The sequence below is a fragment of the Lithobates pipiens genome, unplaced genomic scaffold (genome assembly GCF_037356315.1).
Source record: "Lithobates pipiens isolate NorthernLeopardFrog02 unplaced genomic scaffold, aLitPip1_a1.2 Scaffold_37, whole genome shotgun sequence".
Lineage (NCBI taxonomy): Eukaryota > Metazoa > Chordata > Amphibia > Anura > Ranidae > Lithobates > Lithobates pipiens.
The window spans coordinates 4,612,878-4,630,761 of NW_027507825.1; the positions used below are offsets into that span (position 1 = coordinate 4,612,878).

Below are 17,884 nucleotides of genomic sequence, written 5' to 3' on the forward strand. Positions count from 1 at the left end.
AATCAAAAGTGCTAATTTTAAAGGCTTATATGCAAAATATTGTCACAGCCAATTATGGCTCTCCTCGCTGCCGGCGCTGTGATTGGCTAAGCATGCAGGGTCACAGTGCATGACAATCATAAGCCAGCAATGCACTGCAAAGGCGTAGTGCATTGTGGGCTGTTCGTGCCACACGAATTTGGTGCGAACTGTCCACAAAGTTCTGAATTCGCCGAACAGACGAACAGCCGATGTTCGAGTCGAACACCGAGCTCATCCCTACTCGCGGCTATAATGAATTGTCGGTCTCGGCAATAAAGATAAAAGTCATTGAAAAAAATGGCATGGAATCCCCCCAGTCCATTACCAGGCACTTTGGGTCTGGTATGAATATTAAGGGGAACCCTGAACCAAAATTTAAAAAAAAATTGCGTGGGGGTCCCCCCAAATTCTATACCAGGCCCTTCAGGTCTGGTATGGATATTAAGGGTAACCCTGCGCAAATTTGTTTTAAAAAAATAGCGAAGGGGTCCCCCTCAAAATCCATACTAGACCCTTCAGGTCTGGTATTGATTTTAAGGGGAACCCCGCACCAAAATAAAAAAAAATGGTGTGGGGGTCCCCCCCAAAAATCCATACCAGACCCTTATCTGAGCATGCAACCTGGCAGGCCACAGGAAAAGAGGGGGGACGAGAGGGCGCCCCCCCTGAATTAGGCCACATACCCTCAACATGATCATTTGAATAAGCTTTGAAATCCCGGCATCTCCTAAATACATCTCCATCCATAAGAAGATTGAAGATAAGTAGCAACATAAACAAGCGTTGGTAGACCTTTATATAATAGAAGGTCATTTCTCTCCGGTGAGTGCGGGATTATACAAGGAACAGATTGTGTTGCATGACTGACAAAGATGCATTGTCTGCGAGAAAGCAAAGATTCTTTGTATTGTCGGACTTTTGGGCTTATTATTACACACAAATGACATTGTCACTTGAGATTATTGTCGCTGTTTAATAACAGTGGGCGGTAAAGCCAGCGTAGAGGAGCGTACAGCAGTCAACCTACTATTAGTGACATTTATAATAAGAGGTGCAAAAAAAAAAACAGTCCTCTTATATAACGAGGGACTCAACTTGTCCTGCTTACAAAAGTAAGAAAACATGCTGCATAAATACACAACGGACCATCGTTTACAGCATACCTTTACTAAAATATATTAAGCATGAGGTTTATAGGGGTATTTTTATCTAAAAAGTAAAATTTTGGGCAGAACACCTCTTTAGTACTTATATGGAATCTTTATTGATTTGCATTTTGAGCACTTATATTTATTTATTATTATTATTATTTATTTATTATTATTTATTATCATTATTATTATTATTATTTTATTATTATTATTATTTTTATTATTATTATTATTATATTATTTTTATTATTTTTATTATTATTATTATTATTAGTAGTATTATTATAATAATTTATTATTATTATTATTATTATTTATTTATATATATTTATTTATATATGTTATAATCTTCACTTGATTTAAAATTTTCATTTCACTATACATACTGTATATATTTAATATTATATTTAAGTCCAGATACCTAGCCAACTGGGTTGATAAAAGTAAACAGTGTTTATTTTCCAAAAAGATACATGAAAACAGATTGTTTTTTTAACATGAAACAAATAAAACAGTCCATAAACCTTGAATAGAAATAAAAACATCTGCTCACCGCCAGCATAACCTTGTCCCATAACAGGGTTTAAAGTCCCCGCCTGCTCCAGTGCTTCAGAGAAAAGATCACCACAGCTCAGAATGTAAGGGGAATTGGGAAGGTGTTGGTGCCAAACTGTGCACGTGCCCATCCCACTTCTTCTTGGATGGACAACTACCCACCTGCTATTGATGGAACCCTCCACCATATTGTGTCATGCTCCTGGCCAGAGGCCCACTCTTAACATCCACAGCCATAGTATTTAGAAATAAAGGAATGTCTACGGTATATATATAAATCAATTTTCCACATTTTACTGTAACTTCACAAATCCTTTCTGTGATATCTGACATCACATTTGACATGCAATCAGAATTCTTTGGTGCGGAACGCCACACACAAGTGTATACATTCTGTAGTTGTCATTCCTGCGCAGAAAGCAATCACATCTTTGAAACCATCTTCCTTTTGCTCCTCCATTCCTCTGCCACCCCAGAATTGAGACCACGTTCCATGTTTTCTACAGCATCTATTTTCCATCCAGACTCTCTCCTACTGTCCATTCTTTGGCTCTACCCAGCTGGGCATGCCCCCAAATGTCACATACTTCCCCAGGCTTCCACCCCTACTCACAAATGCTGCTGTACCTTGGCTGGAACTTCAGCCCTGTAAAGGGTCCTTTAGGTTATCAGGTAGGATACTACATCTTAATAGCTCTGAAGGGTTTCGCTCCCATCCCCTGTCTGAGAGCAGGCCCCTCCCACACTGGCATTTATATGGGCACTCCATCCATTACAGCACTAGAGGAGGGTTTTCTCTAAAAGGGGAGCTAACACCTCATTACCACTTTCCCTTAAGACCCCTTTCAAACCAGGATGTTTTGCAGGTGCTATAGCATTAGAAATAGCGCCTGCAATCTGCCCTAAAAAAGCTGCACCATTGTCTGTAGTGTGAAAGCCCTCAGGCTTTCACACTACAGCGGTGCGCTGGCAGGACGTCAGGGAAAAGTCCTGCCAGCAGCTTCTTTGGAGCGGTGAAGGAGCGGTGTGTTTACCGTTCCTCCACCGCTGCTCCCTATTGAAATCAATGGGGCAGCGCTGTAATACCGCCGGCAAAACGCCGCTATTGCGGCGTATTGCTGGTGGTTTTAACCCTTTCTCAGCCGCTAGCGGGGGTAAAATCACCCGCTAGCGGCTGAAATGCACCGCAAATCCAGCGATAAAATCACCAACGCTATGGGCGGTGTGGTGTGAAAGGGGTCTTACTGTACCATGATAGGAATGGTATCTAGTGACAGATAAGTAGACTGCACCTGCTAGCAAACAGTATCAACTGTACACAGCTCTTTTTCTCAAGTTCATCTTACTCTACATCACACCTCATGGATACCTGCTGGCTACTTTTCCTGACTGTCAGAAACCATGAAATCAGACCAAGACAGAAGTATAGTTAAATCACACTTGTTTAATAATAAAAGTAAAAAGAACAAACATAGTCAAAACATAGCCAGAGTTCAGTAACCGGAACGGATAGTCAGCCAAGCCAGAAGTCAGGGAACAAAGTAGTGGAACAGCAAGCAGGATCTGGAGCCATAAGGGATGTCAGCAAAGCCAGTCTTTAAACAGGAACGCAGGAGATGTTTCTTGCGATGTTGACCAAGGCAAAGGCAGAGACCCTCTGGACTGGACGGCTTAAGTAGGCAGGACTGACGAGCAGGATATGAACAACAGCTGAGTAACTTTTGGAGAGAGATGGGAGCTGGCAATTAGCCGACAGCTGAGCGGCCAGCTCAGATAAGGAAGAGCTGAGCCCAGCCCTGACACTGACCCTTTCAACCTTCTCTCACATGTGGGTTAACCCTTTCAGGGCCAAAGCATTCATAGTCAGATATCGGGTCATATAGCACTTTTCCCAAAAGGGATCTGGCTCTGCTAAATTCATCCGCCCCTTTGGTGAAATGGGTCAAAGAATTCTGGGGAGTTCTCACTGGTGGGGAGTGGGGACACTGAGGAGGAATACCGGCGGACTAGAGCAGTGTTTCTCAACCTTTTTTCAGGCAAGGTACCCTTTAAAATTATAGACAATCTCAAGGCACCCTTTAAAATTATGGACAGTATCAAAGGCACCCACTCTAAAATGTTCTAATGGTTTTACATAATGCAGCAACATCCACATGAGGGACACCCAATGTTAGAGGTAATTTATTCTTCAAAGCAAATGCACTTTTGCACACTGGTACTGACTAGTATTCCAATGTTTTTCTTCTTTAATTTCTCTTCATCAGTCAGCTAATGTCACCCCAGTGCTGAGGGAGAGGGGCACAGGAGGGTCAAACAAGGATGCTATGGAGGCAGCAGACATCATCTTTATTAACTGACGGTGTCATTAGTAGTTAAGATGCCAATGTCTAGAAAGTCGTAATGGTGCATAATGAAAACACGTGGCTTTGTGTAACTAGAAAGTAGGCTTGATCCACCTGCTGCCTTGTATACAATTTTTGATAATTTTTTTAGGCATTTTGCCAAGGCACCCCTTGAAGAAACCTTAAGGCACCCTGGTTGAAAAAGTCTGGACTGGAGGCACAGTGTGGTGCGGAGCACTTTTGTTATATTTTGCCAAGGCACCCCTGAAGGAACCTCAAGGCATCCTGGTTTATTGTACAATATGTGTTTATGAATTTTATTTATGAATCAATTATTTATATGGCAAAAACTGCAGGATATAAGTGATATAGCACGGTATAGTAGATATACAGGCAGTCTCCGGGTTACAAACAAGATGGGGGTCTGTGGGTTTGCTCTTAAGTTGAATCTGTATGTAAGTCGGAACAGGAAAAATTTTTAAGTGTAGCTCCAGCCAAAAAAAACTATTTTTAAAGGGGTTGTAAAGGTTCAGGTTTTAAAAAAAAACGAAAAACAAACATGTCATACTTAGGCCGCGTACACACGGGCGGACTGTATGGCCTACTTAGTCCGTCATACAATCCGACGGACAGTCCGTCCTACTTTCGAATGAATGGACTTGACCACACACGGATGCACAAACAGTCCGTCGAAAGCTTGCGCGATGACGTGTACAGCACGTACGACGGGACTAGAAATAGGAAGTCCAATACACAGCAAAGCACCCTTCCGCCGTGTAAATCCTTTCTGGGCATGCGCCATTCTTAGTCCGTCGAACTAGCCTACTGACGAGCGGATTGTCCGCTGAAACCAAAGTATGACGGACAGAATTTCGAAAAATCCGAAATACTTAGTACGCCAGACTGCACGCTGAAAAAGTCAGCTGAAGCCCACACACGAGCGGACTGTCCGCTGAAATGTGTTTCGACGGACTAAGTAGGCCATACAGTCCGCCCGTGTGTACGCGGCCTTACCTTCACTGTGCAGTTGGTTATGATCAGAGTGGCCCCCGATCCTTCTCTTCTGTGGTCCCTCTGTGGCGCTCCTGGCTCCTCCTCTTCTCAAGTGTCCTGTCGGAGAAGCGCTCTCCAAAAGACACCTGTGTGGGCGCGTTAACGTGTCCTGCTGCTGCGTCTGTTGACACGGACAGCAGGACTCGGCTCCATCCCCCCCGACACACGCTTCATTGGATTTGATTGACAGCAGCGGGAGCCAATGGCCACGCTGCTGTCAATCTATCCAATCAGGACACAAGACACCGGCCAGAGCTGGTGTGCTTGTTCCCATTGTGGGAATTACGGGGCTCAGGTAAGTATAAGGGGGGCTTGGGGGCGCTGCTACAGCAAAGAAGGTTTTTCACCTTAATGCAAAACGCTGAGGGTTTACAACCCCTTTAAGATTTTTGGATAGCATAGGTCAGTGATGGGGAACCTTGGCAGTCCAGATGTTTTGGAACTATATTTCCCATGATGCTCATGCACTCTGCAGTGTAGTGGAGCATCATGGGAAATGTAGTTCCAAAACATCTGGGGTGCCAAGGTTTGCCATCACTGGCATAGGTGTTAACACCCCTGTAATGTTTGTTTTGCTGTCTGTGTCTCTGTTCAGATCACCTCACTTACTGTCCCAATGGCAATTGGATTTTGAAAATTTTGGGTTGTTGTGGAAAACAAGCCTTGGTGATAAAGCATCAGTGGAGGTATCTTTTCCCATAATAACTCTTATAAGAGTGAATTTCCCTTCCTAGGGGTAGATTTCCCCTCACTTCCTGTTTTCTCCCTTCATTTGTAAGTAGGAGTTTTTTGTAAGTCAGTTGTTTGTAACTAGGGGACTGCTCACTGCCTGTATATAGATTTGAGACGCTTATGGGTGTTTAATACAGTAACTTTAGAAAATTAAATAGGAGAATATTGGTTTACTATAACATGTAGTGGAGATGTTTCCTCTACATCCTCCCCAACCTTGGGATATACCGGATGAGATCCCCCACTCAGGAGTCTGCTTCTACCACAGGCAGTGGCAGCTAGTGCTCCATTGGTTGGGGGGGATCTGAATACGGACCCTTTCCCGTCATTCCAGCTCGCCACCGCGCACCATACCCACACCCCCACTCACTCAACCCTGGCCACTGGCTCACTCACCCTGTGCTGCTATGTCCGGATGGTACTGCCTTTACCTGCAGGCTCTGGGCTCTCCTCCTTCTTCTGTTCAGGTCCTCATCCCAGGAGCCAGGTGCTGTGCTGGGCTTGCCGACCCCACATGCCAGCGGGGGGCTTCCTCCCTCCGTCTCCTCCATGTCCCGCCTCCGTCTTTTCCTCCTAGCCAATCGGGTTTTCGGACTCCCAGCCACTGGGGTCTTAGGACTCCCGGCCAATAGGGTCTCAAGAGCCGCTTCCTGATTGGATGGGAGCAGAAACAGAAAGACATTAGCAAATATTAATTTGCTAATTTCACATAACTGGGTGGGCTCAGGGCGCAGTGCTTTGCGCCCCAAGCCCACCCTTTTTTGAAGCCAATTAGAGCCTCTGGCTCTAATTATGTGCTTCTAAATAAAAAAAAACTATAAAAATCCATGCGCCCTGCATGTAGATTAGGGGCCGGATGCATGGACAGGGGGGTTGCGCCCAGTCGCACCCTATGGACGGGCCGCCACTGACCACAGGTACATTTATTTCTATTGTTTTGACATTCCAGAGCCTCCAAACACATGATGGATAGTCAGTCAGGAAATTGGATGCCTAATTTACGCCCCCTTAAAAGCCTGAAGGTGCTCCTTATATTTTGGGCCCCTCAAAGTGGCTAGGCTGCAAAAGAGTCTCAGCTGATAAAAACAAAAAGGAAAGACCAGTGCATAGACCTGGTGCAGTGAAACCTTTTATTAACAAAAGCAACAAACAACACCACCAGCATCAGTGGTGTAGTGAAAGATTTTCCCCATCAGATGAGAGAAATCATCTGACTGGGTAGATCTACCCAACCAGAGAATTTCTCTCATCTGATGGGGAAAGATCTTCCACTACACCCCTGACACTGAGATACACTCCAGGCTGTGTCTTATATATATCAACACTCTTTTCATCTTCCACATGTGAGTGTATTTGTATCTGTTAGTTTTTTGTTTTGTTTTTATCAGTTATACCTCTTCTAGATGGTGATATGGAAGTGGCAAGACTCTGGCAGTTTAATCTATTTTCAGGAACTACACTGAGAGTCCGTTCACACTGAGGCGGCACGACTTGCAGCGCGACTGCCTCAGGCGACCGGGATCCGACTTTAGCGGCGGCTTGTGAAATGACTTCTGTATAGAAGTCAATGCAAGTCACCCCAAAAGTTGTACAGGAACCTTTTTCTAAGTCGGAGCAACTTGAGTCGCTCCTATTAGAACGGTTCCATTGCACAGAACGGGATGCGACTTGTCAGGCGGCTAAGTCGCCTGACGGATCGCCCCTGTGTGAACCGACCCTTACAGTCTTCAGCTCTGTGTTTGTTTGTTTGTTTGTTTTTGACTTTTTCAATGTCACAGGTTTTTTTTTTATTAGTGAAGATTTATAGTTGTTTGTTTTTTTGCAAAAGAGTCCCACATATAAGGTATTCCCATACTTAGGAGAAATAGCAGAATGCATTTTGGGGTGTAATCTGAGTATGTTCATACTGTGTGCATAAAAAACGATTTAGTAATTAAAGCAGAGCTCCACCCGATTTTAACACAATAGCTCATGATGATTATATAGATGTTCTAATTTAAAAACTGAACTTTTTTTTTTTTTTTTTACTGTACCTTTGTTTTGCTGATCGTTCTGTCTACTTCCTGGAAGTGGGGATTGCGGATATGGGCGGGGATAGTGCGGCTAAAACATAATTTCCTCTATCCACACTGTCTCCTAGGAGCTTTTGTGACTGTTCCCAGGAGTCTGTGCGGCGGCCTGGCGCGTGATTTTGACGGCGGTTGACAGCGCTCCGAATTCGCGTTACTGCGCATGCATGAAATCGGGATACAACGCGCAGTGCATTCTGGTACATCAGCGTCACTTTATCCAGGAAGAGGATGCCTGTGGGCTTCACATGCCCACAGGCAAGATGACAACCGCCAAGAAGACGATATATATAAGTTCGTTTTTAAAGAGAAAAATTACATCTGAATGACATAAAAACTGGAACAAGTGAGTAATAATTTTAAAGAACTTAATCCTCTTCATTGTAACAAAAAAATAAAAGATTTAGGCAGTGGAACCCCGTTTTAACAGCTGTGTGCAAAAAAAAAAAATACAATTTAATCTTCTTTTGTTCATTTTCAAAAATCTACAAGACCCCCCGATTCCTTCCTTTGTACTTCAACATTTTCAGATCACCGAAAACAACGATTCTAAATATTGTCATTTTTTTTAAATCTGCGCCTATGGCCATTGCCGGGTTTTTTTCGCATAGGAGACTCAATCGAAGCCATTTCCAGCTTCGTTCCAGTCTTACCCTAGAAAGCTGAAAATTTGAAGTGCAAAAGAAGGGTTGGGGGTCTTTTAGTTTGCCAAAAACAACAATTCTGAATACTGTCGATTTTTAAAAAAATCAGCGCCATTGGCAGCCGAGTAAACTGGAAGTGACTTTGTGATGTCACTTCCGTGTTTGCACATAGGAGACTCGATCAAAGCTGTTTCTGGCTTTGTTCCAGTCTCTCTCTCTAGCCGGGCCAAAGCGCCGGATCGTGTCTCGGGTCTCCCGGTGGGATCGGGAGGCCCGGGGAGAATGGCGGGAGGCGGCGGACGTCCCCTCCGGCTCCTGTGGGATAACAACTGAGCGGCGTTTAGCTGTATCGGTTGTTATCCCTAAAGAGCTGACCGCCCGCTCTAAAAAGCCTGCAGCTGCAGATCACCCCGGTATAACCTCTGAAAGCCATGAAAACAAATGTGCTTACGGTCGGCGTTAAAGGGTTATATATAGCAGGTAACACTTTTTTGATATTATTAAATATTTACCAGAAAATATTTTGTGACCTTTTTATAAATAGTGTTTTTTGTTTTTGTACGTTGTGTTATCATGTTGAGAATAATTTTTCAAAAATCTGATGCACTGGCTGGAGAAGATACAGCTTTTATTTAATTTTTTTTTCATTTAATACACCGGAATATTCCATAGGTGTAAGGCCGCGTACACACGCGCGGACTGTTCGCCCAACCTTGTCCGCTGAACAGTGTTTGGGCGGACAGTCCGCTCGTGTGTGGGGCTTCAGCGGACAGTTTCAGCGGACAGTTGGACGAACAAGGTCTTACGGAAGTTCCGAAAAACTGTCCGCTGAAACAAGGTTTCAGCGGACTGTTCGCTCGTGTGTAGGCTTGTTCGGCCAACTAAGTCTCGCGCATGCTCAGAAAGGATTTCCACGTCGGAAGGTTGCATTGCAGTGTATAGGACGTCGTATTTTTCGTCCCGTCGTACGTGCCGTTCACGTCATCGCGCACGGTTTCAGCAAACTGTTCGTCCGTCGTGTGTGGCCATGTCCGCCCATGCTAAGTTTGAGCGGACTGTTTGCCGAAACTGTTGGACGGACAAAGTTGGGCGAACAGTCCACGCGTGTGTACGCGGCCTTAGGCGTGATATTCTTCTAACGACAGTCTTTTTTATTTCTTGGTAGGATTCATGACAGTCGCCATGAAAAGAATGCTGTTGGTATTGTGTCCAAAGATTATGGAAATTAATGGACGGTTAATTGTTAACGCTTCGAATGCCACTTTTCGAGCCATCACCACAGCGGTGGCCACTGTCCCTTTTTCATCCACGTCTAGGGCAGCCTTGTGTACGGCCTACAACATAAACAAATATACATACCGTATATGCCGGGATATAAGACGACCGGGCATGTAAGACGACCCCCTAATCTTACTGTTGTTTAAGCATTTTTTTCTTGTACTTACCGTATAAGACGACCCCCTTCCAAGGCTTCCGACGCTTGATATTTCGTCCTTCTTGCTGGAGCAGGAGCTGGCGCCATATCCTTCTTCCTGCTTTTGCTGGAACCAATCACGGTGAGCGATGTATTCTATTAATGAATACAAAGCCTGCTTGGATTGGCAGAGGCTGTATCATCATCAGCCCGCGCCTCTCTGACTCTCAAAGCCAATCCGAGCAGGCTACAGAGTAGCCTGCTCAGATTGGCAGAGGTTGTTACTCCAATCCGAGCAGGCTCTGTATTCATTTGAATACATCGCTCACTGGGATTGGCCGAAGCTACATACAGTATTACCGAACCCTCAGCAGGCATCTGAGGGGCTGATCCAGCGTATAAGACGACCCCCGATTTTCGGACAGTTTTTTTAAAGTGTAAAAGGTCGTCTTATACGCCGGAAAATACGGTAATAGCATCAGCAAATAATCAGAAAAAACAAGCCGCACAGCTGTAGTTATATAGGATTATTGGTTTTGGAGTAATTGGAAAAATATTTGCATGTAAAGTTCCACAAGATAAGGAAGAGAACCAAAAGGGTTGTTATGCCGTGTACACACGATCAGACTTTTTGACAGCAAAGGTCCGACGGAACAAGTCCGCCAGACAATTCGATCGTGTGTGGGCTCCATCGGACCTTTGCTTGCCAAAAATCCGGCGGACTTTAGAAATAAAACATGTTTTAAATTTTCCCACCGAAACTCCGCCGGACCGAAAAATCATTTTGTGTGTATGCTAGTCCGATGGACAAAAACCGACGCTGGGGCAGCTATTGGCTACTGGCTATGAACTTCCTTATTCTAGTCCGGTCGTACGTCATCACGTTCGAATCCGTCAGACTTTGGTGTGATTGTGTGTGGCCGTTCATTCGGAAAGTCAGTCGGAACTCCGCCGAAAGTCCGTCGGATCTAGTCCCTCGAAAAGTCTGGTCGTGTGTACACGGCATAAGACAGTGTTCTGGAAGAGGGAAGAAGATTCTCATCAAAGATTTTACAATGCATGGCCCTGTCCATTGGCCCCTCAATGCGGCAAAATCAGTCTGTACCTTTAGCAGAAAAACAGCCTCAAAGCACTCCCTCTTTTCAAGAATGTACATGTACAGTCATGCCAATGAACATCTAAATGATTCAGAGAAGGATTGGGAGAAAGTGCTGTGGTCAGATTAAACCAAAATTGAGTTCTTTGGCATCAACTCGACTCGCAGTGCTTGGAAGAAGAACAATGCTGACTATGACCCTAAGAACAACATCCCTACGGTCCAGCGTAAAGGTTAAAACATCATGTTTTGTGATTGTTTTCTTTACTAAAGGTGCAGGCCGACTTTGTGGCATTGATGGGCCAATGGACGGGGCCATGTATTGTAATAATTTTGGATGAGAACCTTCTTCCCTCCGCCAGAAGAGTGGCTTTGCCTGAGGCTGTAGGAATAAGCAAGTTGAGGGTCTGCCTCTTCTATCCTACTAAACTTTGGAACTTACCAGAAACCTGGGGAAAGCAGTCAAACCTGCAAGCAGAAGATCACTGAACAGCCAAAAGCAATCAAACTTCTATTGGCTATAGAGGAGCCAAAAACTAAACATGCCTTGATACTACTAGCAACCTAACGAGGATACTGACAGCTAGCTGCTGCCATAACCCCGATATTTTGGGTCAAAGTACCGACATACAGGTACAGCGATTTCCGTGAAGTGGGTAAAAAACAGCTGGAGATATTACCGGGGGTCAAAGTGATAAGTTTCACCTGGAGATTCATTCTCATAACAACTATGCAGTGCAAAGACCTGCTAAACAATCCATTCCATCTGTGTGCAATCAAGTAGGTGCTTACACTACAACATTGTTAGTAAATCTGAAGGATACTGTATATTTAGATCGTAACACGTGAGAAAGTACTGGGTCCTTTCACAGTGTTAGAAGAGGCAAATGGCACACAGGGTTCTCATAAATGAAGATTGAGGGACTCTAAAATGTCTATTCCAAGCAAAAGAAAATTAACTGTAGCACTAACCCTCGAAGGAGCTGCTGGTTATTTTTGGGCTAACCGTTACCCTCCGTTCTCCTTGTTGCACGTCTAGGGGATGTCCCGTGGTAGATGGCCCAGTGAGACTGACAATAGATCCACTTGAATGGATTTTATTTGCAAAACTCAGACAATTGAACAGTCTTTCAACTTGGGATCAGAGGGTTGGAAAGGAAGTTCAGGTACTCTTAGCGTCAAAGTCCAAAACATTAAAGAACTCTCTTACTTTGCCTGCATCCAGAGAATAGCCATTTGCAGCTGGATGATAACTCAAGTTGGACAGTTCCTCTCTCACAAGGCCTAGCAGCCAACTTGTTGCTTACTCAAGAACAAAGTCTTTGCCACAGACGTTGTTGCAGAACATGTAGGGAAACGAAACTTGAAACGCTTGTAGGATACCTGGATCTTTCAGGGAGCTTGGCGATATCCACAAGACCAGATTCTCTCGGTCACTTCAGCTGTTCCAGGCTCTTGTTAAGAAAACCAATCAGTACGTGGTGTTCTTCTAAAGAGTCCTCCCCTGGAATGCTTGAAGTACACTGGGTCTCTCCCGAACCGGAGACGGCACCCAACCACCTCAGAATCCTCCTTTAGTTTCCTTGCCTTGGGCTAGCCAGCTCCAAGACATTAAAGTCAGGTGGATCCGCACCCCAGGCGATAGCCTTCCTCAGGGCTGGTCAGGAGGACCAGGACCATGTAATCAGCACATCATACTGGACCGGATCCCCCAAACCACGTGACATCCGCATCTTATGTACCCTCTCCCAGAAGCACAGCGAGGGCGCCCCTCCCACTGGGCTGGCTCCGAGAGAGAGTAACCTAAGCACCTGACCAGACCACAGTTCCATGCCTGCCAGAAGAGACAGTGCCCCCTGTGGCCAGGCTGAACATCTCACAGTCCAGTCAGACTGATGCTGAGGCCCAATTTAGATAATTGCACCCAAACCAAACTGCAGTTTAGGCAAATTTAATTTTAGAAAAAACGCATAGCATGTGCTCTTCAGGAGCCACCACTACATGACCTTTCAGTTTTCTCCTGGATTGGTAACTCTTGGATTGGGTTCCAGAGTTCAGAGCCTGAGAGGCTGGAGAATCATCATCAGCATTCCAACTTTACAAAGAACGCAACAAGAAATGTAAGGGTGCAATCAGGGCGACTTAGATAGAACATGAAATTCACAGGAGGAGAGTAAAAAAATCCCAAGAAATTCTTTAAGTATATAAATAGTAAGCAAGGGAGGTCAGATCATATTCGTCCCATAAAGAATGATGAAGGGAATCTGGTCACTAAGGATGGAGAGATGGCCAAGGTATTGAATTTATTCTTCTCCTCAGTCTTCACAAGGGAAACGGGGGGCTTCAGTAACCAAAACTGCAATGTTTATTCTCATGACATGTCACAGAAAGCACCCTCATGGCTAACAGAGGATAGAATTAGAAATAGACTTGGAAAATGTAACATTAATAATTCCTTGGGACAAGATGGCTTGCACCTCAGAGTCCTTAAGGAACTCAGTCAATTAATTGTCAGATTATTGTTCCTAATTTTTATGAACAGTCTACTGACTGGAATGCCACCAGCTGATTGGAGAAAAGCCAATGTAGCACCAATATTTAAAAAGGGCCCAAAATACATCCCTGACCAGTTAGCCTAACATCAATAGTATGCCAGCTCTTAGAGGGGATGATAAGGGACTATATACAAGATTTTAGTAATGAAAACAGTATCATTAGCAGTAATCAGCATGGATTCATGAAGAATCATTCTTTCTAAACCACTACTAGCTACTAACCTTCTATGAGGAGGTGAGTTGCCATTTAGATAAAGGAAGGCCCGTAGACGTGGTGTATCTGGATTTTGCAAAAGCATTTGATACAGTTCCCCATAAACATTAACTGTACAAAATAAGGTCCGTTGGCATGGGCCATAGGGTGAGTACATGGATTGAAAACTGGCTACAGGGGCGAGTTCAGAGGGTGGTGATATATGGGGAGTACTTGGATTGGGCCAGTGTGGAAAGTGGGGTCCCCCAGGGTTCTGTTCTGGGACCAATCCTATTTAATTTATTTATAAAAGACCTGGAGGATGGGGTAAACAGCTCAATCTCTGTATTTTCAGATGATACTAAGCTAAGCAGGGCAATCATTTCTCCGCAGGATGTGGAAACCTTGCAAGAAGATTTGAACAAATTAATGTAATGGGCAACTACAAGGCAAATGAGGTTTAATGTGGAAAAATTTTAAATAATGCATTATGGTGGCAAAAATATGAATGCAATCTATACACTGGGGGGAGAACCTCTGGGGGAATCTAGGATGGAAAAGGACCTGTGGGTCCTAGTAGATGATAGGCTCAGCAATGGCATGCAATGCCAAGCTGCTGCAAGCAAAGCAAATAGAATAGTTATATGCATTAAAAAGGGGATTAACTCTAGAGAAAAACGATAATTCTCCCGCTCTACAAGACTCTGGTCCGGCCGCACCTGAATAATGCCATCCAGTTCTGGGCATCAATCCTCAGGAAGGATGTACTGGAAATGGAGAGAGTCCAGAGAAGGGCAACAAAACTAATAAAGGGACTGGAGTACATTAGTTATGAGGAAAGGTTACGAGCACTGAACTTGTTCTCTCAGGATAAAAGATGCTTGAGAGGGGATATGATTTCAATGTACTGTACAAATACCGTACTGGTACTTTCCATAAGAAGTTTATTTTTCAAAAAATACGCTGGATATATATTTTTATAACAAGCGAAGAAATGGGTGAGAATGCAAAAAAAAGTTTCATGTGTAACATATTCTGACGTACTGTTGGATTGAGATGAAGTCCCTCAGGAGTAGCAGATGAGACTTGGCAGAAAGGAGCGCCATGAGCAGGGTCAGGAGCCAGGCCAGTAGTCATACATGGAATATCAGCCAGGGGTAAAGCAGGAAGCAAAGTCAGGATTCAGCCGGGGTCATAAACTGATAATCAGGCAGCCACAGAGTCAGAAGAGCAAACCAGAGATCATACATGGGTCAGTAGAGCAAGCCGGGGGTCATAAATGGATCAGCAGGCAGAAACTGAGTCAGAAGATCAAGCCAGAAGTCATACACGGGTCAGCAGGCAGAAGCGAAGTCAGAAGATCAAGCCAGAGGTCATACATGGATCAGCAACCAGAAGTGGGGACAGAAGTTCAAGACAGAGGTCATACACAGGTCAGCAGGCAGAAGCGGAGTCAGAAAAGCAAGCCAGAGATCATACATGGATCAGCAAGCAGAAATGGAGTCAGAAGAGCAAGTCAGAGATCATACAGGGGTCAGAAAAGCAAGCTAGGGGTCATAAAAGGATCAGCAGGCAGAAACTGAGTCAGAAGAACAACTCAGAGGTCATACACAAATCAGCAGGCAAAAGTGGAGTCAGAAGATCAAGCCAGAGGTCATACATGGATCAGCAGGTAGAAGCGGAGTCAGAAGATCAAGCCAGAGGTCATACACGGATCAGCAGGCAGAAGTGGATTCAACAGAACAAGCTGAGGGTCAAAACCAGGAATGGAGACATGACAGGTCAAAGGCAAGCCGGTTTCGGTAACTACACATCCAATAATAGCAGGAACAGGAAATCAGGAACACATGGAGGGAGCTGAAGATCATCCACCAACTAGTGGTTCATGCTGCTGGCTATAAATAGGCCACTGGGCGCAAGCATCTGTGACGCATATTTTCAGCTGTTTGTGCCTGTGCGCATTTGCTTTGGCGCATGCCAACAGGAAGGGGAGATCTCCTTCCTCTCTATCTGGTGGCTCCTGCCATGCTGGTTCTGGGTCCATGGATGGGCACATGGAACCTGGTAAACATGGCAAGGGTGCATGCTGGGGGCCTGTGAGTTACTAGGGTGTATGGAAATGATCCAGTGGCTGCAGAGCCTCCAGATCACTTACATCTGACAGCCGACCAGGCATGTACTAGCCAACGGGACTACCGGGAGTTTCCTGGTGGGCCGATGGCTCGGTAGGCCAGTCAGGTGCAGTCCTGAAACCGTTCCTCTCTATCAGTAAGTGATCGCAATTTCACTCCTGTCAGGAGGAGCAGCTTCCGTCATATGCTGGAGATTGCATTAGGCATTCCTGCTCCCTCAAGCCTGCAGGGGGAGATAGACGGCCGGCAGACTTTCCTTCCTCTCTCCCCTTATCACTTGTCACATGACTGGAGAGAGGAAGAAGAGAAGTTTCCATCAGAACTGTGAGTACATGTGGGAAGGGACACTCTGTTGTAAGGAGGCTGGTGATGGGACTCTGATGTAAGGGGGCCGATGATGGGACTCTGATGTAAGGAGGCTGGTGATGGGACTCTAATGTAAGGGGCTGCTGATGGGACACTCAAAATGTAAGTGGGCCAGTCTGGATGAAGTCCAGGGCCAAATTTCTATCCCAGTCTAGCCCTGCAGCCGACTTTTCAGATTTACACATACCAATGGTGGCTACAGCCACCAGGAGTGAGTGTAATGCCGCGTACACACGATCAGACTATCCGCTGGACTGTCCAAACGAACGTACCTGCCCACACACGGTACTTTTGCGGCAGACTAGGTCCGGAGGACTATCCGCCGTACTTTTGAAATGAACGGACTTGCCCACACACACGGAGGAAAGTCTGCTCATTTTGAACGCGGCTCAGGTAGCCGGGACTAGCGAAGGAAATGTCGCTGGCCCCGTCACCTGGTATGTCACAGGATGCTGGGACTGTGACATCATAATGGGCGGGGACATCACCCGGCGATGTCCCTATATAAGTTGCCGCACACTGCGTCCCTGTCATTGTGGCCAGAGACAGCGACGAGTCAACAGCTGAAGAACAGAAGAACAGAAGGCACCGACGACGAAGACAGTGGCGAGAGCGGCGATAGAAGACCGGGCCACCGCTTGTAAAAGAGCTAGAAGAAGGCGCGGAGGCCCGGCAAGAAGAACCGAAGAGGGGGACAAGACCCCCAAAGAGGGGGACAAGACCCCCGAAGTCGGAAGAAGACCCCGGACAGCGACGAAGAAGAAAGCCGGGCTCCTCCGCTAGTAAAAGAGCTAGTAAAAGAGCAGAAGATAGCGGAGGAGTCCGGCGGGAAGACCCCCGGAGCTGTGCAATAAATTATTTTTAAACCTTGTGTGTTTTTTTTTTTTACATTTTTTTTCACAGGTGAATGGGTAGGGGTACACTGTACCCCATACTCATTCACATAGGGTGGGGGGCCGGAATCCGGGGGCCCCCTTATTAAAGGGGGCTCCCGGATTCCGATAAGCCCCCCGCCCGCAGACCCCGACAACCAACGACCAGGGTTGTCGGGAAGAGGCCCTTGTCCTCATCAACATGGGGACAAGATGCTTTGGGGTGGGGGGGCGCGCGCCCCCCGTTCCTCAAGGCACCCCCCTAGTTGAGGGCACGCGGCCTGGTACGGCTCAGGGGGGCGCTCGCTCGTCCCCACCCCCTTTCCTGACCGGCCGGTTAGTGCGCTCGGATAAGGGTCTGATATGGACCTAGGGGGGACCCCCATGCCGTTTTTTTTGGCGTAGGGCTTCCCCTTTAACTCCATGCCAGGTGACGGGACCAGCGATGCTTCCTTCGCTAGTCCCAGCTACCTAGAGCCGCGCTCAAAACGAGCGGACTTTTCTCCGTGCGGGAAAAGTCCGTTCATTTCAATAGTACGGCGGACTAGCACACATACGGCCGGATTGTCCGCCGAAATGCAAGTCCGGCGGACATATTTTGGTGCAAAACTACTTTCTTAGTCCGCCGGACTTTTGGGTAAAAAAAGTCCACCGGAGCCCACACACGGGGGGATTGTCCGGCGGACTCG

The 17,884-nt window shown here is 45.9% G+C and overlaps 1 protein-coding gene across 2 annotated transcripts in view; it reads right to left on the minus strand.

Moving 5' to 3' along the window:
* Positions 1–1,792, minus strand: part of LOC143956496 (alpha-1-antitrypsin-like protein CM55-MM) — an 81,333-nt gene extending 79,541 nt beyond the window's left edge. The window contains exon 1 of one of the 2 annotated variants that reach the window (XM_077466685.1): positions 1,726–1,792. In XM_077466685.1, coding sequence (XP_077322811.1) covers positions 1,726–1,747 — 22 coding nt within the window. In that variant the 5' untranslated portion in view covers positions 1,748–1,792. The remainder of the gene's footprint in view (positions 1–1,725) is intronic. The other variant, XM_077466684.1, reaches the window with a different exon arrangement.
* Between the last annotated feature and the right edge of the window lie 16,092 nt (positions 1,793–17,884).